Here is a 22168-nt window from a genome sequence, read left to right on the forward strand (position 1 = left end):
ACACGAAGAAGAAACATCCGTTGTTGAAACCGTTGCATCAAGTTAACAATATTGTTATGTAGTAGCTAAAAATATGCATTTCCGGCTTGTGTATCATTAACAAATTACGTTGTATATTCAACAACAAGACAAGACAAGCACACATGTACTATTGTAGACGTCCAATTGCGATGTAATTGTTGTAAGATGTATTATTGGATTTTTTGAATGCCAAGTTTCCAAATATTTGAGTTTGGGACCGGATGTTACGGTTGTATTATAGCTAGCTTGGCTGGTCGCTCAAATATCTGTTGGCAACAAAATCCGTCTGTGTGGACGCAAATTAAACACAATTGTGCACTAAATGGGAAGATATAAATGTGCCTACGACTGCGAAAGCGCCAGCAAGTCAGATGTGAAGTATTTTAAGTGAGTATTAACATTTGTCACGAGTCACTAGCCGGCAGATTCATGAATAGTCAAGCCAGCTAACATAAAGCTAACATAAACAGCAGCACGAAATGCATCAGTTACTGGGTTTTCCTTTCCAAGTCTTTCCAGCACGTTTTAATATTTTATCTTAATATAATTTAAGGATGAAGGGTTTGAGCCATACGCGAACTAGATTCAGACAACTTGACTTTTCAAGTAAAAAGCCTCTCAGTTTGCTGCATTTCCCAGTTGAGACGAGGCAGACTTTAGGATGTGATAATAAAATGCATCTCTGGGATGACAGTCTGTACATCTGTCTAAGTATGGTTGTTTTTAAAAGAGGCCATATTGTCCTAAGTTAGGTGTGAATAAACGGTGTAATATCCTTTTTTCTTTGGTATTTACACAAATGGATTAAAGGTTTCATAAAATGAAAACGGCCGCTTAGCATCAAGTTTCTTTTAATTTGACCCTTTTAATGTCAAACCGGAAACTGCGATTCAGAAGCTAACCTCTGCATTAACTCACTCATGGTGTTTTCCATCAGACTTTGGGCCGATCAGGAAAAATAAATAAAAGGGGTGGAATAACTTATGAATGAATGGTCAGTGCAGTGAAAGATATTCCTGCTTAAAGAGTATAAATATGATTTATGTGACAGAATAAACTTTGATCCAGACAAAACATGTCCACCACTTTGCAACAGTCTATATGTTTAGCTTACATCCATCACACTAGTAATAAACATTGCAACACTAAAAATAGTTAAATCTTTAGTGAAGTACAGTACTGGCTGGCCTTGTGCATGCAATAGTTATTAAATATAACGGCACTAATGTTTCACTATGAAGACATTCAGCCAATATGAATATTAAGGCAAAACATACTGACTTTATATGGAGTTCAATGTTTTAATGAGTTGTGGGCTTCTACAGATTTCCCCTCTACAATCCCCGAAAGCTCAAGAAATGGCTTCTTAACATGAAGCTGAAGGACTGGACCCCGTCTCGCTTCTCGGTGCTGTGCATCAATCATTTCGAGGAACAATACATTGACAGGACAGGCAAATGTGTGAAACTCCGGGACGATGCAGTTCCCACCATATTTTCATCCCCTGGCAGTACACAGAAAAGAGAGGTTTGTTTTTCGTCACTTAGTGTCTGTGGAGCAAGTGAAGAATGAATCATCAGCTGCCTCACAGAGTGGAAAAAGTCAGACAGTGAAACGCTTTAATAGTCCAGATACTCCTTTTCTTCTGTATAATAATTCTCTAAATAAATCCATCCTCTCGATATAGGCTTCCAGTAACCCAAGAAGTAAGAGATTCAAGGTGAGAGCATATTATATTAACGTTTATCTGTTCAAATTCTGTAATTCAGTTTCTTAATTCAATTCTGTCTTTACTTCACTTCAGCACCACAGAGTCAGTGTATTCATTTATAACAATGACAATCCGTTTCTGATGACCGTGTGTGTTGTTTCTGTGTATTGTGATCCCAGTCACCCGGTGTCAAAGCCTCACAGACGAGTCCAGCTCAGTCTCCAACGATCCATCCTGCTTTAAAGAGAAGTGTCCAAAGCCAAGAGCCCAGCCAAACGGAGGACGAGCCCGCCGGGTACGCCGCATAGCGTCTGGCACTCGTTAGCTCTGCACACCTTCCTCTCATGCACTTAAGTTAGACAGCCAGAAAACATTCATATTACACTGACAAGTGATACACACATCTGTCTTGATATATTATATTTATCCTCTTACTAAGCAGTTTCTTTTGAGAAATGATTGCACTTTTTACCAGAACCTTTGATTTTCTTGCATTTGTACGATTGTCTGGAGAAGCCGAGAAGGAAAGCCATGAATTAGGGTTGTAAGGTTAACCAGTAACTGTTATAGTGTATAGTAGAATTCTATAAATACATTTCTGTATTGAGAGTTTTTTATGGAGTTTGTACATATTTGGATTGTTGGCTCTTCAATGTGTTGACCTGTTCTGGTTTTATGTTCAGGGACAAAGACCCCAAAAAGTCAAATGACAAATGGAGGATTATCGTCGATGAAGGGCTGATGAAGATAGAGTCATTTCCACACTTCTTCCATGGAGACTACTGTGCACCACGGGTAGGTTTTATTATATATTGGATATTATATATGTAGTATATTTACTCAACATGTTTTGATTACTTGTTAATCTCACTATTTTTGTTTATATTTAGCACACATTATGGCAATTGTGGTATGACATTGTTGTCTGATGTTTACTTTCATTATTGCACTTTATCCAATTTGACTGTGTAATTTTTTCACACGCACCAACAGGATATTCAGTGGGCTCCAGATGATGATTTGAGTGTAAGTAGTCCTTGTGATTTTAAATCCCTTATCTTTCATATTTGTCTTCTCTATTATGAAGTATTTTAACCAAGTGCTCGTCTCTAATGTTCCCAGACGGACTGTGAAGATCCCGAGAAGGTGATCGAGGTAAGTTCCGACCGGATTGCCTGAAAGTACAGCAACATTAATCAACACAAGATAAAGTGATGGTGATTATTACTGCGATGCCGTGCTGGCAGGTGCAGGAGCCGTGGCAGTGGCTTGGTCTGGACGTCAGAGGGCCGCTGCCCCAAACGCTGAACGGACACAAGTACATCTTGACTGTGACGGACTACTTCTCCAAGTGGGTGGAAGCTGTGCCGATGCAGTCGTCCCTCCCTTCGGATGTAGCGAAGCACATCGTGGACGTCATCGCCCACTTCGGATACCCGATCAGGATCCTCTCCAGACTGCCTCATGACATAGTTCACAAAGTGAGTGCGTCGTTGATCGAACTGCTCATAGTATTTGATACCGAGAGCTTAAATTAAAAGTTTTCCATAAAGAGTTGATGGTAAATGTGTCGATTGGACCAATAGATTCCTCAATGTAGATTCCTGAATAGATTCCTCAGTGCGCGCTATATTGACCTGACATGGCAGTGACATGGTGGGACACGAGGATGAATTAACCTCAGCTTGGATTGGTGCGGTGCGGTGCAAAGGATGTTATGGACAAGGATGTTTTGGCTGACTCGGATATACAGCCATATTTATTCGAGCCAGAGTACACGGCCGAATAAATTCAGCAGAGGCAGAGGCTGCATTAGCCGTGCAAGAGGATATGGCCTCTGGGGGGTTCGGAGCTCACAGACAATGCATGGAGGCACTGCTGGCACAACTCTGAGAAATGTATCGATTCAGTTGACGACATTTTAGCCTTTAACAGCGATTGAACATCCACATAAAAAGGAGGTGAAGTTCCCTTTTTAAAAAACCTCTTAATGAGAATTTCCACGGAGTGACAGATGGTCGGGTGACGGGGGGCATTGTCGGTCGCCAGTATTTTGTATAGTATTTTGTCCTATTCTGCTAGTGTCTCACAGAGATGCACTGTGTGAATGCGTCCCCATGCTAGATCAACAGAGAACTGAAAGATCAGCTGAAGGTCACCGTCGCTCTTGTCGTCTATCATCAGCAGACGGGTACTGTGGATTTGATCACACAGCAGCTGATTGACAGGTCAGTACTTATAGTAATACAACAATACACATTGTCTGTAAAGGACGGTGTATGTATTGCATTAATGCATCTTCTAGCTCTAAATTGACAAAGGAATAAGTGAAAATACAGTAAAATAAAGTGTATCCTGTGAAGTTTTTCCTTTTGAGCTAATAATCGTGACTACACAAGTTTTCTTTTTGCTGCTCTTTGACAGGATGGTAAGTGATCTCATCAAGGAGCATGAGGCTGACTGGGACATCTACCTGCCTGCCAAGGTTTTCAGTCTGTGTTTCAAAGAGCATTCAAAGACTCAGCAAAGGCCCTTTTCAGTGCTCTGCTGTAAGGGACTGCAGCCCGTCCAATCCCCCAGAGGACTGCATGTGAGTGGAGGGCTTGAACATTCGAGGTTTGATGAGCTTTTGTTTTGTAAGACTGTAAAATGACTCTTGTGTTCTTGCCTCTCTGTTCCACAGTACGCTTATACCAAGATCCGAGAGAGTGCTTTCGTGGTTAGATAGATATCTAAAGTTTATTTGGTGAGTTATATATATATATATATATTTTTTTTTATTTTTTTACAATATGTAATGTAACATTCTAATTATTTCTGGGTTAAAGGAATTTGTGGAACATCTTGCTATTTAAGCTGTTTAAGAAAATATGGGGGATTTTCACTTTAATGCTCATTTTTACTCACTCAGTTTTATTATTTTTCAGGTTAATCGATATGGAATTTAAATTGGGCTTGGTTTTATTAACAAAATGGTGAGGAAGAGTATTTGGCTTTATCGAGGATTGTCATGGAAAGAGCTGGACTTCTTGAGTCCTTTATGGCCGCAGTGGGAATGTGTTCCTACATCATCGTTCTCTCTGCCAATGACTCATCGCCATGTCTGTTCAATACAAATTATGTTTTGTACTTCAATGAATTGTCTTGACTATGCTTAAAGAGCATAATCATCACGACCAAGCTTTAGAAAAGAGATGATAGTTTCTGCTTGAACCATATGGGTCTGTTTTAAATCAGGATTTATTTGTATTTAAGGCTGCTGTGCCAGAATTAGTTTTTGTTCCATTTGTATACAATGTAAATAAATAACAAAATATTGTTTTGATTATGTATGCAATATGAAAAAAGTAGACAAATAAACTCCTGTGTAATCAATTTGTCAGTATCAGATATTGTCAGCATCATGATTTGATTTAAACTTTTAAACTATTTTAACGTGTAAATTGGAGCCTCTCTGTTTACAGTGTTCTGGTAAAAAAACAAACACATCCACACATTAGAAATCTTTAGTAAAAACATGTCAAACACAACAGCTGAGTTTCAGAGGTCATGTTTTCTACGAAGAACCTTCTTAATCTTCAGAAATGTTACATTTAAAAAGATGGTAAAAATACTTTTTCCTGTTTCACGAATCGACCGCTGACCAGCCAACGGAGCCACAAGAGGAAAAAGGGAATCCTGATCCTTCACAGCTTGTGTCAGCTTGCTTAATTAGTTTCCCTCAGATGCTGTTCAGCTGCTCCACTCACTGTGGTGACAGCTGCTGTCAGGCTGGGAGGTGGACATAAGGGGCGTTTGTAGGATTCAAAGAAAGGGGGGGGGCTAAGCCCCAAGGGGAGCGGCACTCTTGGTTCCATTTTTCTTGGGGCCCCTGATATCCATTGTTTCCGACAGTTCATAGTCATAGATTCAATCAGAAAGAATGTGATTTAGCTCTGTGGTTTTGCTTGCATTCAGTATATGATAACACAAGAGACAGAATTTCAGGGTCATAGTGATATTTTATGCTCATTTGGACACTATCACTGAGATAAAGATGAACTAGTTCTGTGTCAAATATACCATTCAAAAAATATTATAATAATCTATATTAATGCAAAGAATAGAGAGGTCGATAGTTATTTCTTGTATTTTGAATTTGCTCGTTCACACAGGAGACAGTTTCTAACTTCCCTTTCATTTGCCATTTTTAAAGCTAAATGTAAGCAGGTAACACTTGTTAACAACTATAGACAGCCACATTCTGTAACTACCTGGATTTACAGGTCAGCTCACCTCACCTCATTGGCTGTAATCCAAGACGTTACTTGGCAGAGTGAGAGAGTCAGAGCAGCAGCCTCCCCAAGGTCCTAGTGCCCGAGGATTATATCGTAAAGTATGACGATAGGCTATCCATCCATCCATCCATTTTCAATACCGCTTATCCTCATTAGGGTCGCGGGGCGCTGGAGCCTATCCCAGCTGACATAGGGCGAAGGCAGGGGACACCCTGGACAGGCCGCCAGTCCATCGAGGGCACATGTAGGGACATACAACCATTCACTCTCACATTCACACCTATGGGACATTTTAGAGATCAATTAACCTGCAGCATGTCTTTGGACTGTGGGAGGAAGCCGGAGAGCCCGGAGAGAACCCACGCTGCCACGGGGAGAACATGCAAACTCCACACAGAAGGACCGCTCCGACCGGGAATCGAACCCGCGGCCCTCTTGCTGTGAGGCGACAGTGCTAGCCACTACACCACCGTGCAGCCCCACGATAGGCTATTGGGTTGTAATTTGAAGGGGGAGATAACGTGTCCATGTCAGAAACAATAGTTTAATTTAATGAAAAAAAAGAGTAATTTAAGACATGCTGCAAAAGGCATAATATTGTCTAACAACATCTTCTGCATGACTAACTGTTCTTAGTAACAGTTTCATAACAACATTTAATTTCAAAATCTCTTCAGGATTTAAACTTATGGTGGGACTGGCACTTAACAGTTTAATTTTATTATTATGAATGAAACAGTTATTTAACATACACCTGAACTATTGGGATCTGGGTGGACTACCAGTCACCAACATAGCTGCAGTGGATTATTCTGCCACTTGATGCAGGCTACGCCCTGACTACTGAACATACTCTCCGTATCGGTCTGGTGGTTTTACAACTCTTCCGCTGGAGGTTATGCGTGTTGAAGTCTGTGTCATAGTATCTTGAGATGTAACTGGAGGTGTGTCTGCATCAGAACCAGGTGAGCTCAATTCTCCATTGTTTACTATACATCCGTTCCTTCCCTCCTGGAAAGTCTTTGAAGGGCTGTGGAGAGGTCTCAGATGGCGATGGTTTCTGCGCAGTACTCCTTTATCCGTCTGGCCTGGGTATGACCTTAGTGTGTCACCTTGCTTCAGGACCGAAGCAGACTTTGTCCAGCCTCTCTCATCATCCAGCTTCACAGCAACGCTGGTTCCAGGCTGAAGGTCTGGTAGAGTTCTGAGGTTATTCTTGTCGTTGTAGGTCCGTCTGTAGCTCTGTTTTCATCCTTTCATCAATACACAGTGCTGTGCCATCAGTGTCTGATTTAATATAGAATATATACAATTCCGGATCTCGGATACAAGCGGCCGAAATGAGCTTCCTCCGTAGGGTGGCCGGGCTCAGCCTTAGAGATAGGGTAAGGAGCTCGGACATCAGGGGGGAGCTTGGAGTCGAGTCGCTGCTCCTTCGTGTCGAAAGGAGTCAGCTGAGGTGGTTCAAGCATCTAGTCAGGATGCCTCCTGGACGCCTCCCATTAGAGGTTTTCCGAGCACGTCCAACTGGTAGGAGGCCCGGGGAAGACCGAGGACACGCTGGAGGGATTATATCTCCCGGCTGGGCTTGGAACGCCTCGGGATCCCCCAGAATGACCTGGAAAGTTTTGCGGGTGAGAGGGAGGCCTGGGTCGGCCTGCTGAACCTGCTGCCACCGCGACCCGACACCGGATAAGCGGGTGATAATGGATGGATGGATGGATGGATGGATATACAATTCCATTTATGAACTTACACTTATATTGTATTGAATATTTATTAAATAACTATTTTTAAAGGATTTCTTAATGGATTTTTTTAATAAATCTCACGCACTACCCTGGAGTGCCTTCACGTATCCCCAGGGGTACACTACCCCAATTTGAGAACCGCTGGTCTAGACATCCCCAGACTACTGTTATACAGGAAATCGCAGAGCCGACCAATGAAATAGAAGCCTATGAGAAAGCAATCAACGAGTTGAGGCTCATTTCACCGACCAAGCTCAACATGGTCAAACAGCAGACCTTACAGGGCGCAGAACTGCACATGGTTCAACACTACGTGATGTCGGAATGGCCCAAGTGTGCTGTTAAGGTGCCTGAAAAGGTAAAAGACTACTACACTTCCAGTCTTAAAGGACAGCCCTCCAGATGTCATGTGATCTTACATGCTCCTGGAGGCTCTGAACCTGTGGTAGCTCTTGTTCTTCTCTCCTGGTCCAGACTGGACTGCTTTCACATTGCTGCTGCACGCTCTCTAGAGTCTGGTTCTCCTTGTTCTCGTCCATGGTCAAGTCCAGGGAATCCAGCACATCTACACGAGATCGAGCCATACACAAGTCAGTCACTGTAATAAATGAAATACTAGTGAACACCCATATGCCTGAGTTTGATATAGCAACGCTACTTCGCGTATTTCGGCCAACACAGTTTTTGTGTTGATCTAGAAAGCCAGAATGATTTCAGTGAAGTGTGAACTAGCAAGACAATCGACATATGCAGTACTAGTCATGGTAACACAATGCAACATTCACACTACCCCTCTATTATACTGCGTTTGATTTGAAAAAGACAAGATAAAAACAGGACTGCCCCCAGTATCAACCCCATTTCCCGAATGTCTTAACCAAAAGGAGGTTGGACTACCTGAAGGCTGTTTGCTGTCCGTTTCCAGCAGATCTGTACGATAGGCTAGGTCATGGGCATCTGAGTGTCCAACGCCCTGGGCTGCTGGTCGGCTCATCCTCCAGGAGGGATGGAGCCGAGAGGAGAGCTCGGCCTCTTGACGACTCATCTGAAACCGAAGTCTGCTGAATCTACAGCTGCTCCTCTCCGAGGACACAAGCGACAGACAAAACAGGAGGCTGAATCATAACTGACATTGTCTGTCACAGCAAACGCTTACCTCTTCCCGTCGGTGGTCATCATCAGGCAGACACCTTTCTGTTCTCTCCTTCACTGTCGGAGTCCAGGAGAATAGAGCTGCAGCTGGAGTTGGCCACTTTCCCTCCAATCCTTCTACGAACACACACGCACACGCACACGCACACGCACACGCACACACAAACTTTAAATTCCCAGTGACTTCTGTGTTGGGAGTATAATCCAATGGAAGAGAATAATCGAGCGGAGTACAGTTACAAGAAGTATTTAAATCTAATCCTTTGCATTTGATTGGACCGTTACAAAGTGGGCGTACTTAGCACAGTACTGAGCAACAGGACTCCACTCACACCTCCCGTGTTGCTTAAAGTTGCATATTGTTTGAAGGATGGATGTCATGATATTAGTGCTTGAAATTGGTTGTTACTAGACTACATATGCACAGACAGATTATTTTGTAAAAATGTGTGGGATGTATTGTTGAATTGAGTAGGTGCACACTATAACTGTGGATGTTATATTCAATGTTTAAAAATGCATTTAGTCTTTTAATTTCAACTTTAAATCAAACGTATCCCTTATTTCAAATATAAGAACATGGAGGAGGATGATCTGCTACCTGGGAGCATGGAAGAGAGGTCCGCCGTAGTCCCCGGCCAAGTGACCGTCCTCGGCCTGGAGGTGGCTGTAGAAGTGCATTCCTTTCAGAGCTGTGTGGGCAGCTTCAGAGCCAGACACAAACACACTCTGTGGAGAGAATGGGTGACTAGAAATGAACACCAGATACATGTCATATTCAATTGATGACCATTAACAGAAACAGCTGAATTTTCTATTCTATATTTGTACATTAGAAGTCTAAGAAGTATATTATTTCCTAATATGATAATGTAGGACATTCTGTTGTGAAGTCCTCCCTCATGAAAGAACCAACCAGTGAAAAGAAACACCTGTTGGTTTCACCAGGGAGGGAGAAGTGATGTTTATCTTAAACAGGAAGTTCAGTGGACTTTCAATGTATTAATTTTACCGGAAATATTTCACATCCATTAAGTCCTCGAGGTCTTGATCATCATTTGAACCTTGCTGGATTGAATTTAGGAAGTACTTTGAGTCCATCCAAATGATTAAAAATAAGAAATGTGCTCATATACTTAATATGCTACAGAATTAAAAAACATTTTTTTTAAAGATTGTATTGCCTACCTTCTCTGTTATTTAATATTATTGTATTCCCTCTTCTTCACACTATTTTATTATTATTAAGTATCAAGTTATTGGAAGTAGAGTCATGCCTGTCATGTTTTTCTGTGTTATATATTGTGTATTGTGATTTTCTCCAGAAGAAGAAGAATAAGAAGCAGAAGCAGCGCCACCTGTCTGTAGATTCTCCACCTGCAGGCGTGGCAGTCTGAAGCGGCTGTGAGCTCACAGTTGTCGCTGTGCGGTGGAGGCGTTTTTCTCCCCACACTGTGCGCAACCAACCGCAAGAAATGGTGAGTGAGGAAAAGCGACACAGCTCCAGTTGTAGAGGCCTGTTGGCTCGTCAAACATAACTTTAATTAGTCGCTAAGTCGTTCTGTACGCGTTTAAACGTCCACTGTCGGGAGCGGAAACAGGCCGGTCTAAAAAAAAAAAAAAACGGTCATCCAAAAGCTGAGGTCTTTGTTTAGCTAACCTAGACTAACAGGGGGCTAGCTCCCTCACCACTGTAGCTTCGACTGGACGTCGCTTCATAAAGCTCGAGTGGACAGCTGGTTAGCGGAGGGCTTATACATGTACATTGTTTTTGGATAAGTGACAGCGCAACCGACACAACGTTGCTTTGATGAAATGGCCAGCTAGCCACGAAGGAAGCTAGCTAGCTAGTTAGCAGAAGTTGTCAGTCGCGGTAGCTCGGTTAACAACATCATCATCTATCAAGGGAGAATTAAAACGTAACGACAGTTGGATGAAGCGGGTTTAACATGAGACCACACGACGTGTGTTTAGGAGGTGGTATCTCGGGAAGAAGGGGCTCGATATCCAGACCCACAGGAAGCTACTGCAGCTCACCGCTGGTCATTCACGTTAGCTCCCTGTGACGCGGCTGGCAGCTGCCGCATCGTCTGTCTGGAAAAGCCTCGGTGGAGAGATCAGTGTGACGTGATGGAGTAATGATCCTTTTGTTTATGGGCTTATTAACCGATTCATTAAACTACCGTCACTGTCAGCTCCACCACTACAGCTGCCAAACATCATAACCCTCTGGCGTTATGATAAGTAAGACGTTATTGTGTGTAAGAAGGTAACGTGCCTTGAACAAAAGATATTTCAAGGCACGAACAAGCAAACGTTTACTTATTCAAGTTCATTGCGTGTTACAGATGGAGTGTCTCTTTTCAGAGCATATCATTTGTCCACCAGTCACCACTACAAACAAGCTTTTAAATACTTCGAGAGCATTATAATGATCCTATGAAAATTGGACTTAAGATATCCATATGCAAGTTACGTACGTGTTTGTAGTTAGTCAATACTTTCTAAATGTTTTGTACAATAAGTCTAGTGTAAAATGTTTTTCCTGAAAATTAAATCATCTTGGGTTTATCAAACATAAGGTTGAGGACTAAACGCTACCAAGTCCATCCATGGGAACATTGGTATAGTTGTTTCTTAGTATTGTGTTAAACTGATCTCTGATTGTGTTTTTGTATGTAATATATTCAATATAATGTCTGTAACTGTAGTGTTTGATTTGATAACCTTTTGTCGGGCATTGTTTTGTGTGGCGGTTCAGTATGCTGTCGGTGTTTTGGTCGAAACCCATCCACCAAAGCTATCGCACTAGTGTACCCATGTTTTTGTTTCACTTTATCAATATTAGCAAATGCTGTGGTGGAATTTATTAAGTACATTTACTCAAGTCCTGTACTAAGTACAATTTCGAGGTGCTTGTACTTCACTTGAGTGTTTCCATTTTATGAAACTTTATACTGCTCCACTACATATGTGTGACAGCTATAGTAATTTTTCCGATTTCAATTGATCATTCCCATCCTCTCCAGATGGGAATGATGTTAAATGTAAAGTGTTCATTTTTTGTGTTGTGTTCTTGAGTAAATTCACTTCTTGAGACTAGGATATGATTCGTTGCTTTAGATTTAACTGTCCGCTATTATATAAAGAAGTTAGAAGGACTTCATCAATGTTTTTCTGATGTGAATATTCCTGGCAGTCGTCAGTGTCTCATTTCCACGCTTTCCACTTGATCTCTCTTCAGGATGTGTTTCTAATGATCCGACGTCACAAGACGACCATCTTCACTGATGCCAAAGAGTCGACCACAGTCTATGAACTGAAGCGCATTGTGGAAGGCATTTTAAAGAGGCCCCCTGAAGATCAGAAACTTTACAAGGTAAAGTGGACCACATACATGTAGCTAACCGCTTCTTTATTTGTGTTTTACTGTTACTCAGACCCACTTCAGCAATCTTAGAATTCACATTTATGCTTTAGCGCTGTGTGATTGAGGAGAGTGAAGGGGTGGGCGATATGAAGATGTATACCGTGAGACGTTTCAGGATAGCTACGCTGTTTAAAGGCAACTATTGATGATACATTTATAGTTTCAGTCATTTCACCATAAAATGCCAATTATACTGCTTTTCTTTGTCATATATGACAGGAAATGGATTTATATTTAGGTTTCTGACTTTTGGACAAACAGAACCTGCACAAACGCATCATTTAATTGAGGCAATGGTTGCAGGATTTTTTCAGCTTAAAACTTAACTGACATTGAATGCAAACATGCAGGCTAAGAGGAATGCAAGTAGTTTCACAACAGAGTATTGTGTGAAACAGATGAGTCCTCACGCATTTCACTGCACCGGCAACTTTCTCTCCTGAATTTCTTCATCATGTCTGAAAAGTCTGATAATGTGGAAAATAAAAAATGAATATCTGTCTGTAAACTACGTTTTATCTTTTAAAAAAAATGTTCTTCACCAGGATGACGTGATGCTTAATGATGGGCAAACTCTTGGAAATTGTGGCTTTACAAATCAAACAGCTCGACCTCAGGCCCCAGCCACGGTGGGGTTAGCTTTCCGTCTGAGTGGTGAGTAGTTTACCCTTCACTCAACCCCATATCGGACCATTTTCAGTCAGCATCATCCATTCATTGGTTTTATTCAGCCACTCTCAGTCCAGTCTGAGCAACGCAGGTTTGTTTTGAACGATAGTAGCTCAGATTGTCTGTGATGTATCTTCTTTCTCTCCCTCTCTCTCTCTCTCTCTCTCTATCTCTCTCTTCACTGTTGTCACTTTCAGATGATTCATACGAGCAGCTGAGGGTCGAGTCTTTCTCCACTCCCCCAGAGCTCCCTGACGTCATGAAGCCCCAGGACTCGGGCAGCACAACCAACGAGCAGTCTGTACAGTGAGGGAGGGGTCGGGGAAACAAGAGGGCTGCACAGGGGGTCTGAGGGAGGATGCACGGGGGGAGGGAGGGGTTGGATTTTGTGATGCCCCCGCGGGTGAGTTTTACCTTGCCGTCGACAGATCTTCAGCTGGGCACAAACTATTATGAACAAGGATTCCCCTTGTTGTAAATGTGAGGGCGGGTGCTTCAAAGTGGTTCATTTGGCCTGAAATCGGTGAACGCATGCTAGATAAATTGATAATTTCACACAAGACCCTTCGGAGATACCTGACGGACTTGTCATGACACTGTCGGTCATCCATGGGATTGGTAATGGCTGAACATAAAAAGTTGTACCTCGTATTTAATAAATTCTACTCTTTATTTGGGGTAAGGTTATTGCTACCTTACTTGTGTTTTTTATTTTGCTGGCTTAAAGTTGGGAGTTGATAAGGTGGGACATTTTTAGGCTTTTATGTTTGTTTCTTTATTAAACTATTTCTAGGATTGAACATGTTTTTTGGTCTTTGGCCTGGATATGTGTTGCGACAATAGCTCGGTTTGTGAATTTCTATGTTACTGTTTTTCCAAAACCTTTGAACAATATGGATCTGAGATAAAACCGATTGACTTGTTGGCAGGAGATCAGGCATTACGATGAATATTTCTTTGTATATTTCCTTATCAGTAGTTGTAGTTTTCCTACTGTAGCTGCTCACAGACGTTACTGAGACTGAGTGCACTCAGTCGTGGGTTTCTACAACACATGTAATGCTGGCGTGGACCTGGTGTTGAAAAGGCAGAGCAGCAATCAAAAATGAATTGATAGTAATTATTTTTTACCTTACTAACAAAGGTCGGGACTAACCAATTTTCCTCTCCAATGTTTGATTGTAGCCGATGACATCTTGGAGATGCTCTGACTTGAAGCAGTGTGGCTAATTGTTCGTAGGAAAGCGTTTAAAGTTAAACGGGTAGCGATGTGATGAGATGTCCCAGAATCACTGCCCATTTAGGTTTAGTTCATGCTGCAACTTGTGTTGTATTATACCCCATTAATACCGTCATACACTTTTTTCCCCTAAAATATAAATGGGATTTAGAAATACACTCCTCTTCACTTCAAATCAAAGTACAACACTGGGTCTCATGATCTAGAAAAACTACAATTAAAAAAGAAACTGAAACCCTCCATTAGTTACAAAGGGGAAGTATATTTAGAACTGGGGTTGTTGAATGAAATTATTGACTTTAACATTTGCAAATTGAGGCTGTTAAACAGTGGGACATGATCAAAGTTGCACTTGTAACTGATTTAACATTAAACAACTGTTTTTCACCCCTGTGCACTGGTGTTTTTGAATGCAAAGTTTGAGGAACAGCATCAATTGTTGGTTTTGCATTTCATTTGAAACAGAAGCCGATACAATGTTATGTGTTTTCTCAACGTGCTAATTAAGAGTCACCGTCATAAACCATAGCATAAGCGAGCACAGGAGTTAAGGGGCAGACTGATGAGGGGAGCAATGAATTAATACATAACTGCAGCCAATATAGGATGGCTTTTATTATCTCTCTGGGGTGTGGAGACATTTGATTTGTGTTATATGGTGATATAAATAGCCCGTAATATGTGTTTAAGATATGTGAAGAGTAACTCAATTAGGACTGCAAACACATATGTTGATTGAAGATGCATTAGTTGATTGTTTTCTAAATTAATGAATGGACTGGTCCAGGGGTGGGCAAACCTTTTGGTTCAAGGGCCGCAATGACTTTTAAAATTTGACAGACCAATATGAATTACAAGTAAAAGCCTATACTAAAAGTAAAGAAAACGTTTCAGGGGAACAGTGTTGTTGGTCTGGGGCGGTGCAGTCCCGTGGGTTTGATGTGCGTTCGTTATGCCGGGGAAAAATACTCTGGATGCAGCCGGCAGTTAATTTTACAACTCTAAAACTCTTGTAGTACGAACCCCGTCTCCGGCGACAGAAAGTGATATGCCAAATTCAAATGACCGGAACTCTTCGAAAGTTAACGCTTTACAATCACTAAAGTTGGTGTTTAAAACTTGAAGTCCTTCTTCATTCGGGTGTCCCGATCCGAGTAATTTAATCTGACAGTCCTGATACTTCTATTTTAATAGATGATACAGTTGTACAGTGCACAATTCAAAGTACATTTAAATTATTGAATTCAATCCAATGTATATGCTTGACAATTGAGTAGCTCTGCAATGCATTAAAACATGTCTGCACCCAAGCTGTTCCTTAATGAAACAAAGTAAGCTAAAATATGATTTAAATGCCTCTTGACAATTCCACATAGTGTAGCATTGTTATCAAACTAGAACACTCAAAACAATTCCACATTGAAGTGGTGTAATAGCTTAGCTTTAACATTTACAGATGCAACAAATATGCAAAACAAAATGCTTAATGCAGCATTATAGTAAACCAGTAAACTAAAGTGGTGTTGCAGCTTAACTTGAAAACAGTAAAAAGAAAAGAAAAGTAGCAGCATTGCAGTAAAACCTAAACAGCAAATAACAACATCTCAAGGCACTCTGTGAAATCAAGGAAGGGCAGTTCTTAAAGATCTTTTATTTGAGCTGCTGCATGAGCTTTTTTTTCTCTCTCATTGAGTTATACCAATGGTTCCTCTTCAGGAAAATCAGCATCTCGGTTAGCGTTCAGCCAGTTCCTCTTCTCATCACCGACATTTGAGACTGCACTAAAGAGTCTCTTGCTGTCGCCCTCCAGTGCTGGAGTGGATTGTCTGACCTTGGGATGGTTTTCTCCTGAACAACTACTGATGAGGTGCTCACAGACCCCTGCCTCAATCTCTTCTAAGATCTCCTTATAGACACTGCCGGTGCTGCTGCTTGCTGTGTGTTGTGTGCCTTGTTCACAGGCACGGCCTCTGGCATTTCACTGGAAGCCCTCCTTACCTCCATCTACTTTACCTCTTGAATGAGAGTATCCTCAGCATATCAATTTGGATATCTTCCAGATGTGCCTGTGATGAATGCTTTTTAAGTGTCCTACATATTTGTTGCGTGCGTCATTGTGTCTGATGCTGCGCTGAGAAAGCAGACCCTTGAGTGCAACCAGCTAAAGCATGTGCACCATGCAGCCATCGCTTGGTAACCCCATATCATCCACTGCCTTTTAAAAATGTTTATTACACTGTCCCACAAAATGACATGGACCCTTTGCTTGTCATTTTTCCCCTTGTGTTCATTTCCTCAATTTTCTCTTTTTTATGCTCTGCTGCATAAGACCCGCGAAAATGATGAGCATGCATTACCTCCTGCTTTAAAATCAGTCAATCCAGTGTGCAGTGGGGCTAAGCAATGACACAGGGCAAGCATCAGAACTGATAAAAAAAGAAAAATAACACAGGTGGTCAGAAGCCTTGTTGTAAAGCTTTGGGAGGGTGTACTGTGGCTCCAAACGCTCCATGAGAAGGCAACAACCTGTATTCCCTAAAACAGCGATGGGCTGTTCATCGAAAGGGACGCACCACTACCCTCTCTGTAACCTTTTAAAAGTATCCTCTAGTGTTAGCTGCTTGTGAGCAGTTTTTGCCTGAGTAACCGGAGTGAACTCAATGTATTCCTTGAGGTGGTTATTTTTATTTGTATACTGAACGCAGCTCCATTACTGTGTTGCCACGCTCGCATTGCAGACATTACAAGTGGCTGTTGGACCAATTTTCCATTTGCGTCCCCTATGTGACAGCTGGTGTGAAGTAAAGGGTTGCGCGTTCATGCTCAATATAGCCAATACGATGATTTAGGCATCCTTAATTACATACATTAATTAATACATTTACCCATTAAGTTGGGACATGAACACATGCCAACCAGACATATCTTGCTGACAGTGGCATCACTGTTTCTGTTACATGTGTAATGCTCCACAGACAACGCTGCAATGAGTAACAGCTATGGAAAAAAACCCATTCAGTCCTTCTTAGAAGAATAAAATTAGTCTTGATCGAACCTGTCAATCACAGATGTACTGTTTGACACGTTGCTAGATAGCATCAAAAGCTCATATGTAAACACAAAAATACTACGAGAGAGAATCCCCACAAGACAACATCTTAGACAGATGGCACAGACTCTTCTCTTCACTTCCATTTCTTGAATTGTGTATCCTTATTTTATATTTGTGGAACAGACATAAAGAAAAACTAACTCACGGAGCTTCAATGATGGGCAGGAGAGGGAAGGGGCAGCTCTGAGTATCTGTTCGTGATAGCATCAATCAATCCCTCTATCTTCCCATACTGGACTGGTCTGGACTGGTGGTTCAGTCTAGAGCAGTGGTTCTTCACCATATTGAAGGTACTGAACCCTGCAAGCTTCATCAATGCATTAGCCGAACCCTTTGTAATTGGAAAAATAAAATATGATTTCTTCAAAACATAGGTATATATTTTATTAGTGCACACAATGACCATGCATCAGTTCTACACAAAAATCACTGTTCAAAGAAGAAAACCAACAAAACATGAATTTCACACAAAAACATAACTCAATGAATATTACTGCAAATCAATGTGACTTTTGCTGTTGCCTTTCAGAGACGAGTTCTGAAATGCGCGGCTTCACCTTGGCAAGTGCCACTCTCATGTCATTTTCACAACAAAGTCTGTTCCTTTTCTTAGTTTTCATGTCCTCGAAAAGGATTGCTCGCAAAGATACGTTGTAACAAACGGTGTGAGTATCTCGAGGGCTTTCTTGGCAATAAGAGGGTATGATACGATTTGGTGACACCAAAACGTTGAGAGCGTTGCTGTTCTGAAGAGTTGCTGTTGAAGCTGGTTCTGCTGAAGTTCAATGATTTCATCGAGTTATTCATCTTTGACATCTGCTGTCGCAACACTAAACGTGAACGGCTGTCTCACCCATGTTGGATGTGACTCTCTGGTAGGGAAGTATCCGTCGAGAGACTTTGCGAGCTCATCTAAGTGCACGGCAATTGCTTGCTTCAGCTCCTCAGGTACAGAAACGTCTCCAATTCCAGACACGTCTTCGATCTTACTCACACAGTCGTCCAGCAGGGGAAAGTTTGCGGCGTTATCATTCTCTTTTCGTCGTTTCCATTAAGGTAGCTTTTTAATTTTTTTAAACGCCTTCAGGTTTTTCTTCTGCTTCGATGATGTTGACTCCACCGCCCCTGCATCTGGCGATCGAGATAATTGAGAGCATCGAAAATATCGGCCATGTACGCCAAAATGAGAATGAACTCAGAATTTTCGAAGCAATCTGCGTGACAATGTTGGTATTCTCGCCAAAAATTCCACACACATGGCAAAAACACGATTCAGCACCTTTTCCCGGGATAACCACCGAACGTTAGAATGGTACAGAAGTACCTCGAATTCAGAGCCCATTTCCTTACACAGCTCTTTGAAGATGCGGTGCTTCATAGCACTATTTTCGCACGTAGTTCACACATTCAACTACAATTTTTAATACTTCTGCAAGGTTTTCGTTGCCAACTCATGCCTGTGAAGAACACAGTGCGTAACAATGATGTGTGGTGCATCAGATTTCACCAGAGCTCCAAAACCAGAGTGTCGTCCCAGCATGGCTGGAGCTCCGTCCGAACAAACTGCAGAAACCATATTCCACGAAAGATCGTTGTCTCTGAAGAAGTCATCCACGAGTTTCTTCACATCGACTGCCTTGGTTGTTGTTGTAATCCAAAATCTTCCTTTATCTCGTTGTCTTTCATATAGCGCACAAATACAACAAGCTGGCTTAGATTGGAAACATCGGTGGTCTCAAGTCAAGTTGGAGGCTGAATTTTGCTGGGCTTGAAATCAGATCTGCAACTACTTGAGCGAAGATGTCATCGCTCATGTCGTCTATTCTGCTGCTGATAGTGTCATTTGAAAGAGGAATTTGGGATAACTTATCTTCAGCAGCTGTTCCCAGCATGATATTCGCCATCTTCAACGCAGCTGGTTTTTCACCAATGGTGTGTGGTTTGCCCTGCTTTGCGATCAGGGTACGCAACTTCGTACGATGCTATGAGGATCGGTTTGTTGACAGGCGAATCTTTCGCTTCGCTCTATTTATTCCATTCACGTCTGTGCATTGACTTGGCAATTTTTTTGGTGTGAACGCAGCATAACACAGCGAAGAAAAATGGCGTGTTGCTAAAATGTCGGCAGATCATTTTTTGACGACCGACAAACAACGACACGAAAATTGCTAGCGTGAACCTGGCTATACTGTGTGTGTCTTGACCCTTGCCGAACCCCTGAGAGTGACTCGCCGAACCCACCTTAAGAACCACTAGTCTAGATGAAGAACAGACTGAGAGATATGAGATTGGATCTCACAGTTTCTAACTGGGAGAGGAACTCAACATATTTAACACAGAAAGAAAACGTGGCAAAGTAATGCCTGTCCGTGCAAGGCCAGGCCGTGCTACAGACACTAATTACTAATAATACTACTTAATAAAACAACATCCTTATCACTAAACCTTGATAACAAATGTATGGTTTTCTGCAGCATTCACGTGCAAACTTTAATGCAAAGTAATAAACTATTCTCAGAATTTGACATTTACATAAAACAGAGAAGCAGTAAACGATCACGAGAAACTGAGTGTTTGGCATTTTTGCTTGAAACATTATTAATTATGTCAGTCGACTTTTGGCGGTATTTTAGCTCTCAAATTCAATATTTATAAAATGTAAAAGATATGCTTAAAACACGTCAAAGAACGCACCGCTTTGCAAACGATGACGCAAGCTGCTCGTCTTTCCTTCTGAGGTTGCGAACTTTCCGACTGCACATGAAGGCAGCGCGGCGTCCGACTGGATGCGAACACAGACCGCCACAAATGGACGTCCGCGAGTGCGTGTTATCGGCGGGCCGAGCCGTGCTGGACGTCGTGGAGCGAGAGTGGCAGCCCCTGTCTCCGGGCGAGCTGGAGCAGCGGCTGGACCAGGCGGTGGAGGAGATCCTGGAGGCGGATCTGATGGCTCCACATAAAGCTCGGCCTCCGCCCGCGAGCGGCGTTCAGCTGCTGCCGAGTCGAGCGAGCGCGGAGCCCCAAGTTTTACCGACGGAAACGTGCTTCAGTCCCCCGGAGGAAGAGGACGCCGGAGCCCCGAGAACCGATGGAGACCGTTGACGGTGCAGCAGTCAAGGTGTCGGTCTGTTAGGTGGATGCTACTGACTGTTATTAGAATAAGTTTACATATTAACATAATTGTACTTACAGGCTGAGCTCACGTGTTTTCCTTTGTACTGGTTGATTTATCTAAAGAGTGAATGGATTGAAGAAATTATGAATAACATTAATTAACAAAACAAATCTCCTCCCAAAGTGAGAAGACAGCTACAGTATTGGCAGATATACACATTTCCCAATGTTTTTTTCTAGCTGCCCCTTGTTCTGGTTTGTATATGAGAGCTTATTGTTTACGCTGTCAAACCTGTGAGATAAAGTCTTTGTTGGAACCATGTTAGTTTTCTCCTGAAAAAGCTGTTGAATCTACTTTTTTGTTCACCTTCTCTCCCATCAGTACATCACAGATCTGCTTCAAAACTCTGAGTCCAGGGCTCGGATGGCCGGACGGGCCCGCTTGTCCCTGTCCCACACCGTCCAGCTGTCCCTCACTCTGCTCTCTGAGCGCGTCAGCTACGCTCTGTATCCCGCCGCTTCCACCTGGAGAAAGGAAACATCCACAGGATCTTCTTTTCTTTCTGCGAGCGCCTCAACATGCTGCAAGAGAAGCAAATCCGGTGGCCAGTCGGTGGGTTTGACCTCAGTGTGGTTTGTCGGACGTGATCAGTAAAGTGATGCCAGGGATTTGAGAGTAGAAACAGGCGTTTGGGAATGATAACGATGGGTTTGTTTCCTCTCTGTTTTTCAGGCGGGGAGGCTGTGAAGCCCTCTTTCCACTTTGCGGCCCAGAGAAGGAGCAGCAAGGTGTCCCTCGGGTCCTGGGAGTGTTGGGACACACGCGCATCCCGAATCCGCCTGCCAATAGGGAAGCATGACGTGGAGAGCACGGTGCCTGAAGTGAAGAGGATGAAGAAGGAGGCCCATCCCGACTCCTGGCTGAACCTGCAGCTCGCATGCGACCGTAAAGGCCGGTTCCTCCACTGCAGAACCGGTAGAGGCCTCAGACATGGACAGAGGCAGCGCTCTGAGGGACAAACCTCGAGCAGCAGCCTGAACTGATGCCCTCTGGCTCCTGCCTCGTGGCCAGAGCCGGCTACCCGCTCACTGCTCAGATTTTAACTCCATACTCGAGAAGTATCGGACCGAGAGAGGAGCTCTTCAACGAGATGCTCGAGGAGCATTTTCACATCTTGGACCAGGCTGTTGCCAACCTGAAAGCCCGATTTAAAAGGCTCCGGTATCTGGATATCGGAAACTACGAGCGAGCGAGAGCTGTTGTGCTGACCACCTGTGTCTTGCACAACATGTTTTTAGACTTGGGACAGGTCGTTCAGGGGGACATTGAGAAAGAGGAAGCCACAACCCGAGAGGGGGAGTTGGAGATGGATGACGAGGGTGTACGCAGACGAGACACCATCTCAGATTTGTTGTTTAAAATGTTTGAATCTGGAAGCGTGTGATGTGACGATGTCTGCTGGGAAATGGCTCTTTTATATAAAAGTTCATCTTCACAGAATCTCTATTTTCTGGGTCTCTCATTACGACTGTCGGATAACGGATAGGTTTGCTTTTGAAGCATTGTTATTACTGTAATTAACCATCATGGAGATGACAAATGATGGTATTTGACTAAGAGAAATAGAACATTATCACCCCTTGTTACATTTTACAAATAGAAAATAAAAATGTAATCACACAAAATATAC

The 22168-nt window shown here is 42.6% G+C and overlaps 3 protein-coding genes and 1 long non-coding RNA gene across 4 annotated transcripts; 3 read left to right on the forward strand and 1 right to left on the reverse strand.

The window, feature by feature from the left end:
• Positions 1–55: 55 nt before the first annotated feature.
• Positions 56–5117, forward strand: zgc:153292 (uncharacterized protein LOC100003014 homolog). The gene is made up of 12 exons (XM_034540054.1): positions 56–408; positions 1347–1548; positions 1709–1741; positions 1912–2027; positions 2416–2527; positions 2726–2758; positions 2855–2887; positions 2980–3213; positions 3857–3960; positions 4157–4322; positions 4416–4478; positions 4660–5117. The coding sequence occupies exons 1-11, from the start codon at positions 344–346 to the stop codon at positions 4458–4460; spliced, it is 1143 nt and encodes a 380-aa protein (XP_034395945.1). The 5' UTR covers positions 56–343; the 3' UTR covers positions 4461–4478; positions 4660–5117.
• Positions 5118–7893: 2776 nt separating this feature from the next.
• LOC117734896 (ubiquitin carboxyl-terminal hydrolase 37-like) lies at positions 7894–11164 on the reverse strand. Its single transcript, XM_034539223.1, has 5 exons — positions 10271–11164; positions 9514–9641; positions 8917–9029; positions 8658–8805; positions 7894–8325 (listed from the first exon to the last, which is right to left on the reverse strand). Exons 2-5 carry the CDS (start codon positions 9521–9523, stop codon positions 8144–8146), a joined length of 453 nt encoding a protein of 150 aa, XP_034395114.1. The 5' UTR covers positions 9524–9641; positions 10271–11164; the 3' UTR covers positions 7894–8143.
• elob (elongin B) lies at positions 10282–14638 on the forward strand. Its single transcript, XM_034539225.1, has 4 exons — positions 10282–10390; positions 12157–12291; positions 12888–12996; positions 13209–14638. The coding sequence occupies exons 1-4, from the start codon at positions 10388–10390 to the stop codon at positions 13319–13321; spliced, it is 360 nt and encodes a 119-aa protein (XP_034395116.1). The 5' UTR covers positions 10282–10387; the 3' UTR covers positions 13322–14638.
• Positions 14639–17776: 3138 nt separating this feature from the next.
• On the forward strand, positions 17777–22126 carry LOC117734898. Its single transcript, XR_004609832.1, has 3 exons — positions 17777–20481; positions 20860–21090; positions 21211–22126. It is a non-coding gene; the product is annotated as an uncharacterized LOC117734898 (long non-coding RNA).
• The last annotated feature ends 42 nt before the right edge of the window (positions 22127–22168 follow it).

This window comes from Cyclopterus lumpus, chromosome 8, assembly GCF_009769545.1.
Source record: "Cyclopterus lumpus isolate fCycLum1 chromosome 8, fCycLum1.pri, whole genome shotgun sequence".
Taxonomy (NCBI): domain Eukaryota; kingdom Metazoa; phylum Chordata; class Actinopteri; order Perciformes; family Cyclopteridae; genus Cyclopterus; species Cyclopterus lumpus.

Coding starts and splice junctions, on each gene's coding strand:
- zgc:153292 (XM_034540054.1), top strand. CDS start 344: ATGGGAAGATATAAATGTGCCTACGACTGCGAAAGCGCCAGCAAGTCA. Junction 409..1,346: donor TCAGATGTGAAGTATTTTAA/GTGAGTATTAAC, acceptor GGGCTTCTACAG/ATTTCCCCTCTACAATCCCC. Junction 2,759..2,854: donor CTCCAGATGATGATTTGAGT/GTAAGTAGTCCT, acceptor TAATGTTCCCAG/ACGGACTGTGAAGATCCCGA.
- LOC117734896 (XM_034539223.1), bottom strand. Junction 8,806..8,916: donor ATGACCACCGACGGGAAGAG/GTAAGCGTTTGC, acceptor CTTCGGTTTCAG/ATGAGTCGTCAAGAGGCCGA. Junction 8,326..8,657: donor GGACAGCAAACAGCCTTCAG/GTAGTCCAACCT, acceptor GATCTCGTGTAG/ATGTGCTGGATTCCCTGGAC.
- elob (XM_034539225.1), top strand. Junction 12,292..12,887: donor AAGATCAGAAACTTTACAAG/GTAAAGTGGACC, acceptor GTTCTTCACCAG/GATGACGTGATGCTTAATGA. Junction 12,997..13,208: donor GTTAGCTTTCCGTCTGAGTG/GTGAGTAGTTTA, acceptor TGTCACTTTCAG/ATGATTCATACGAGCAGCTG.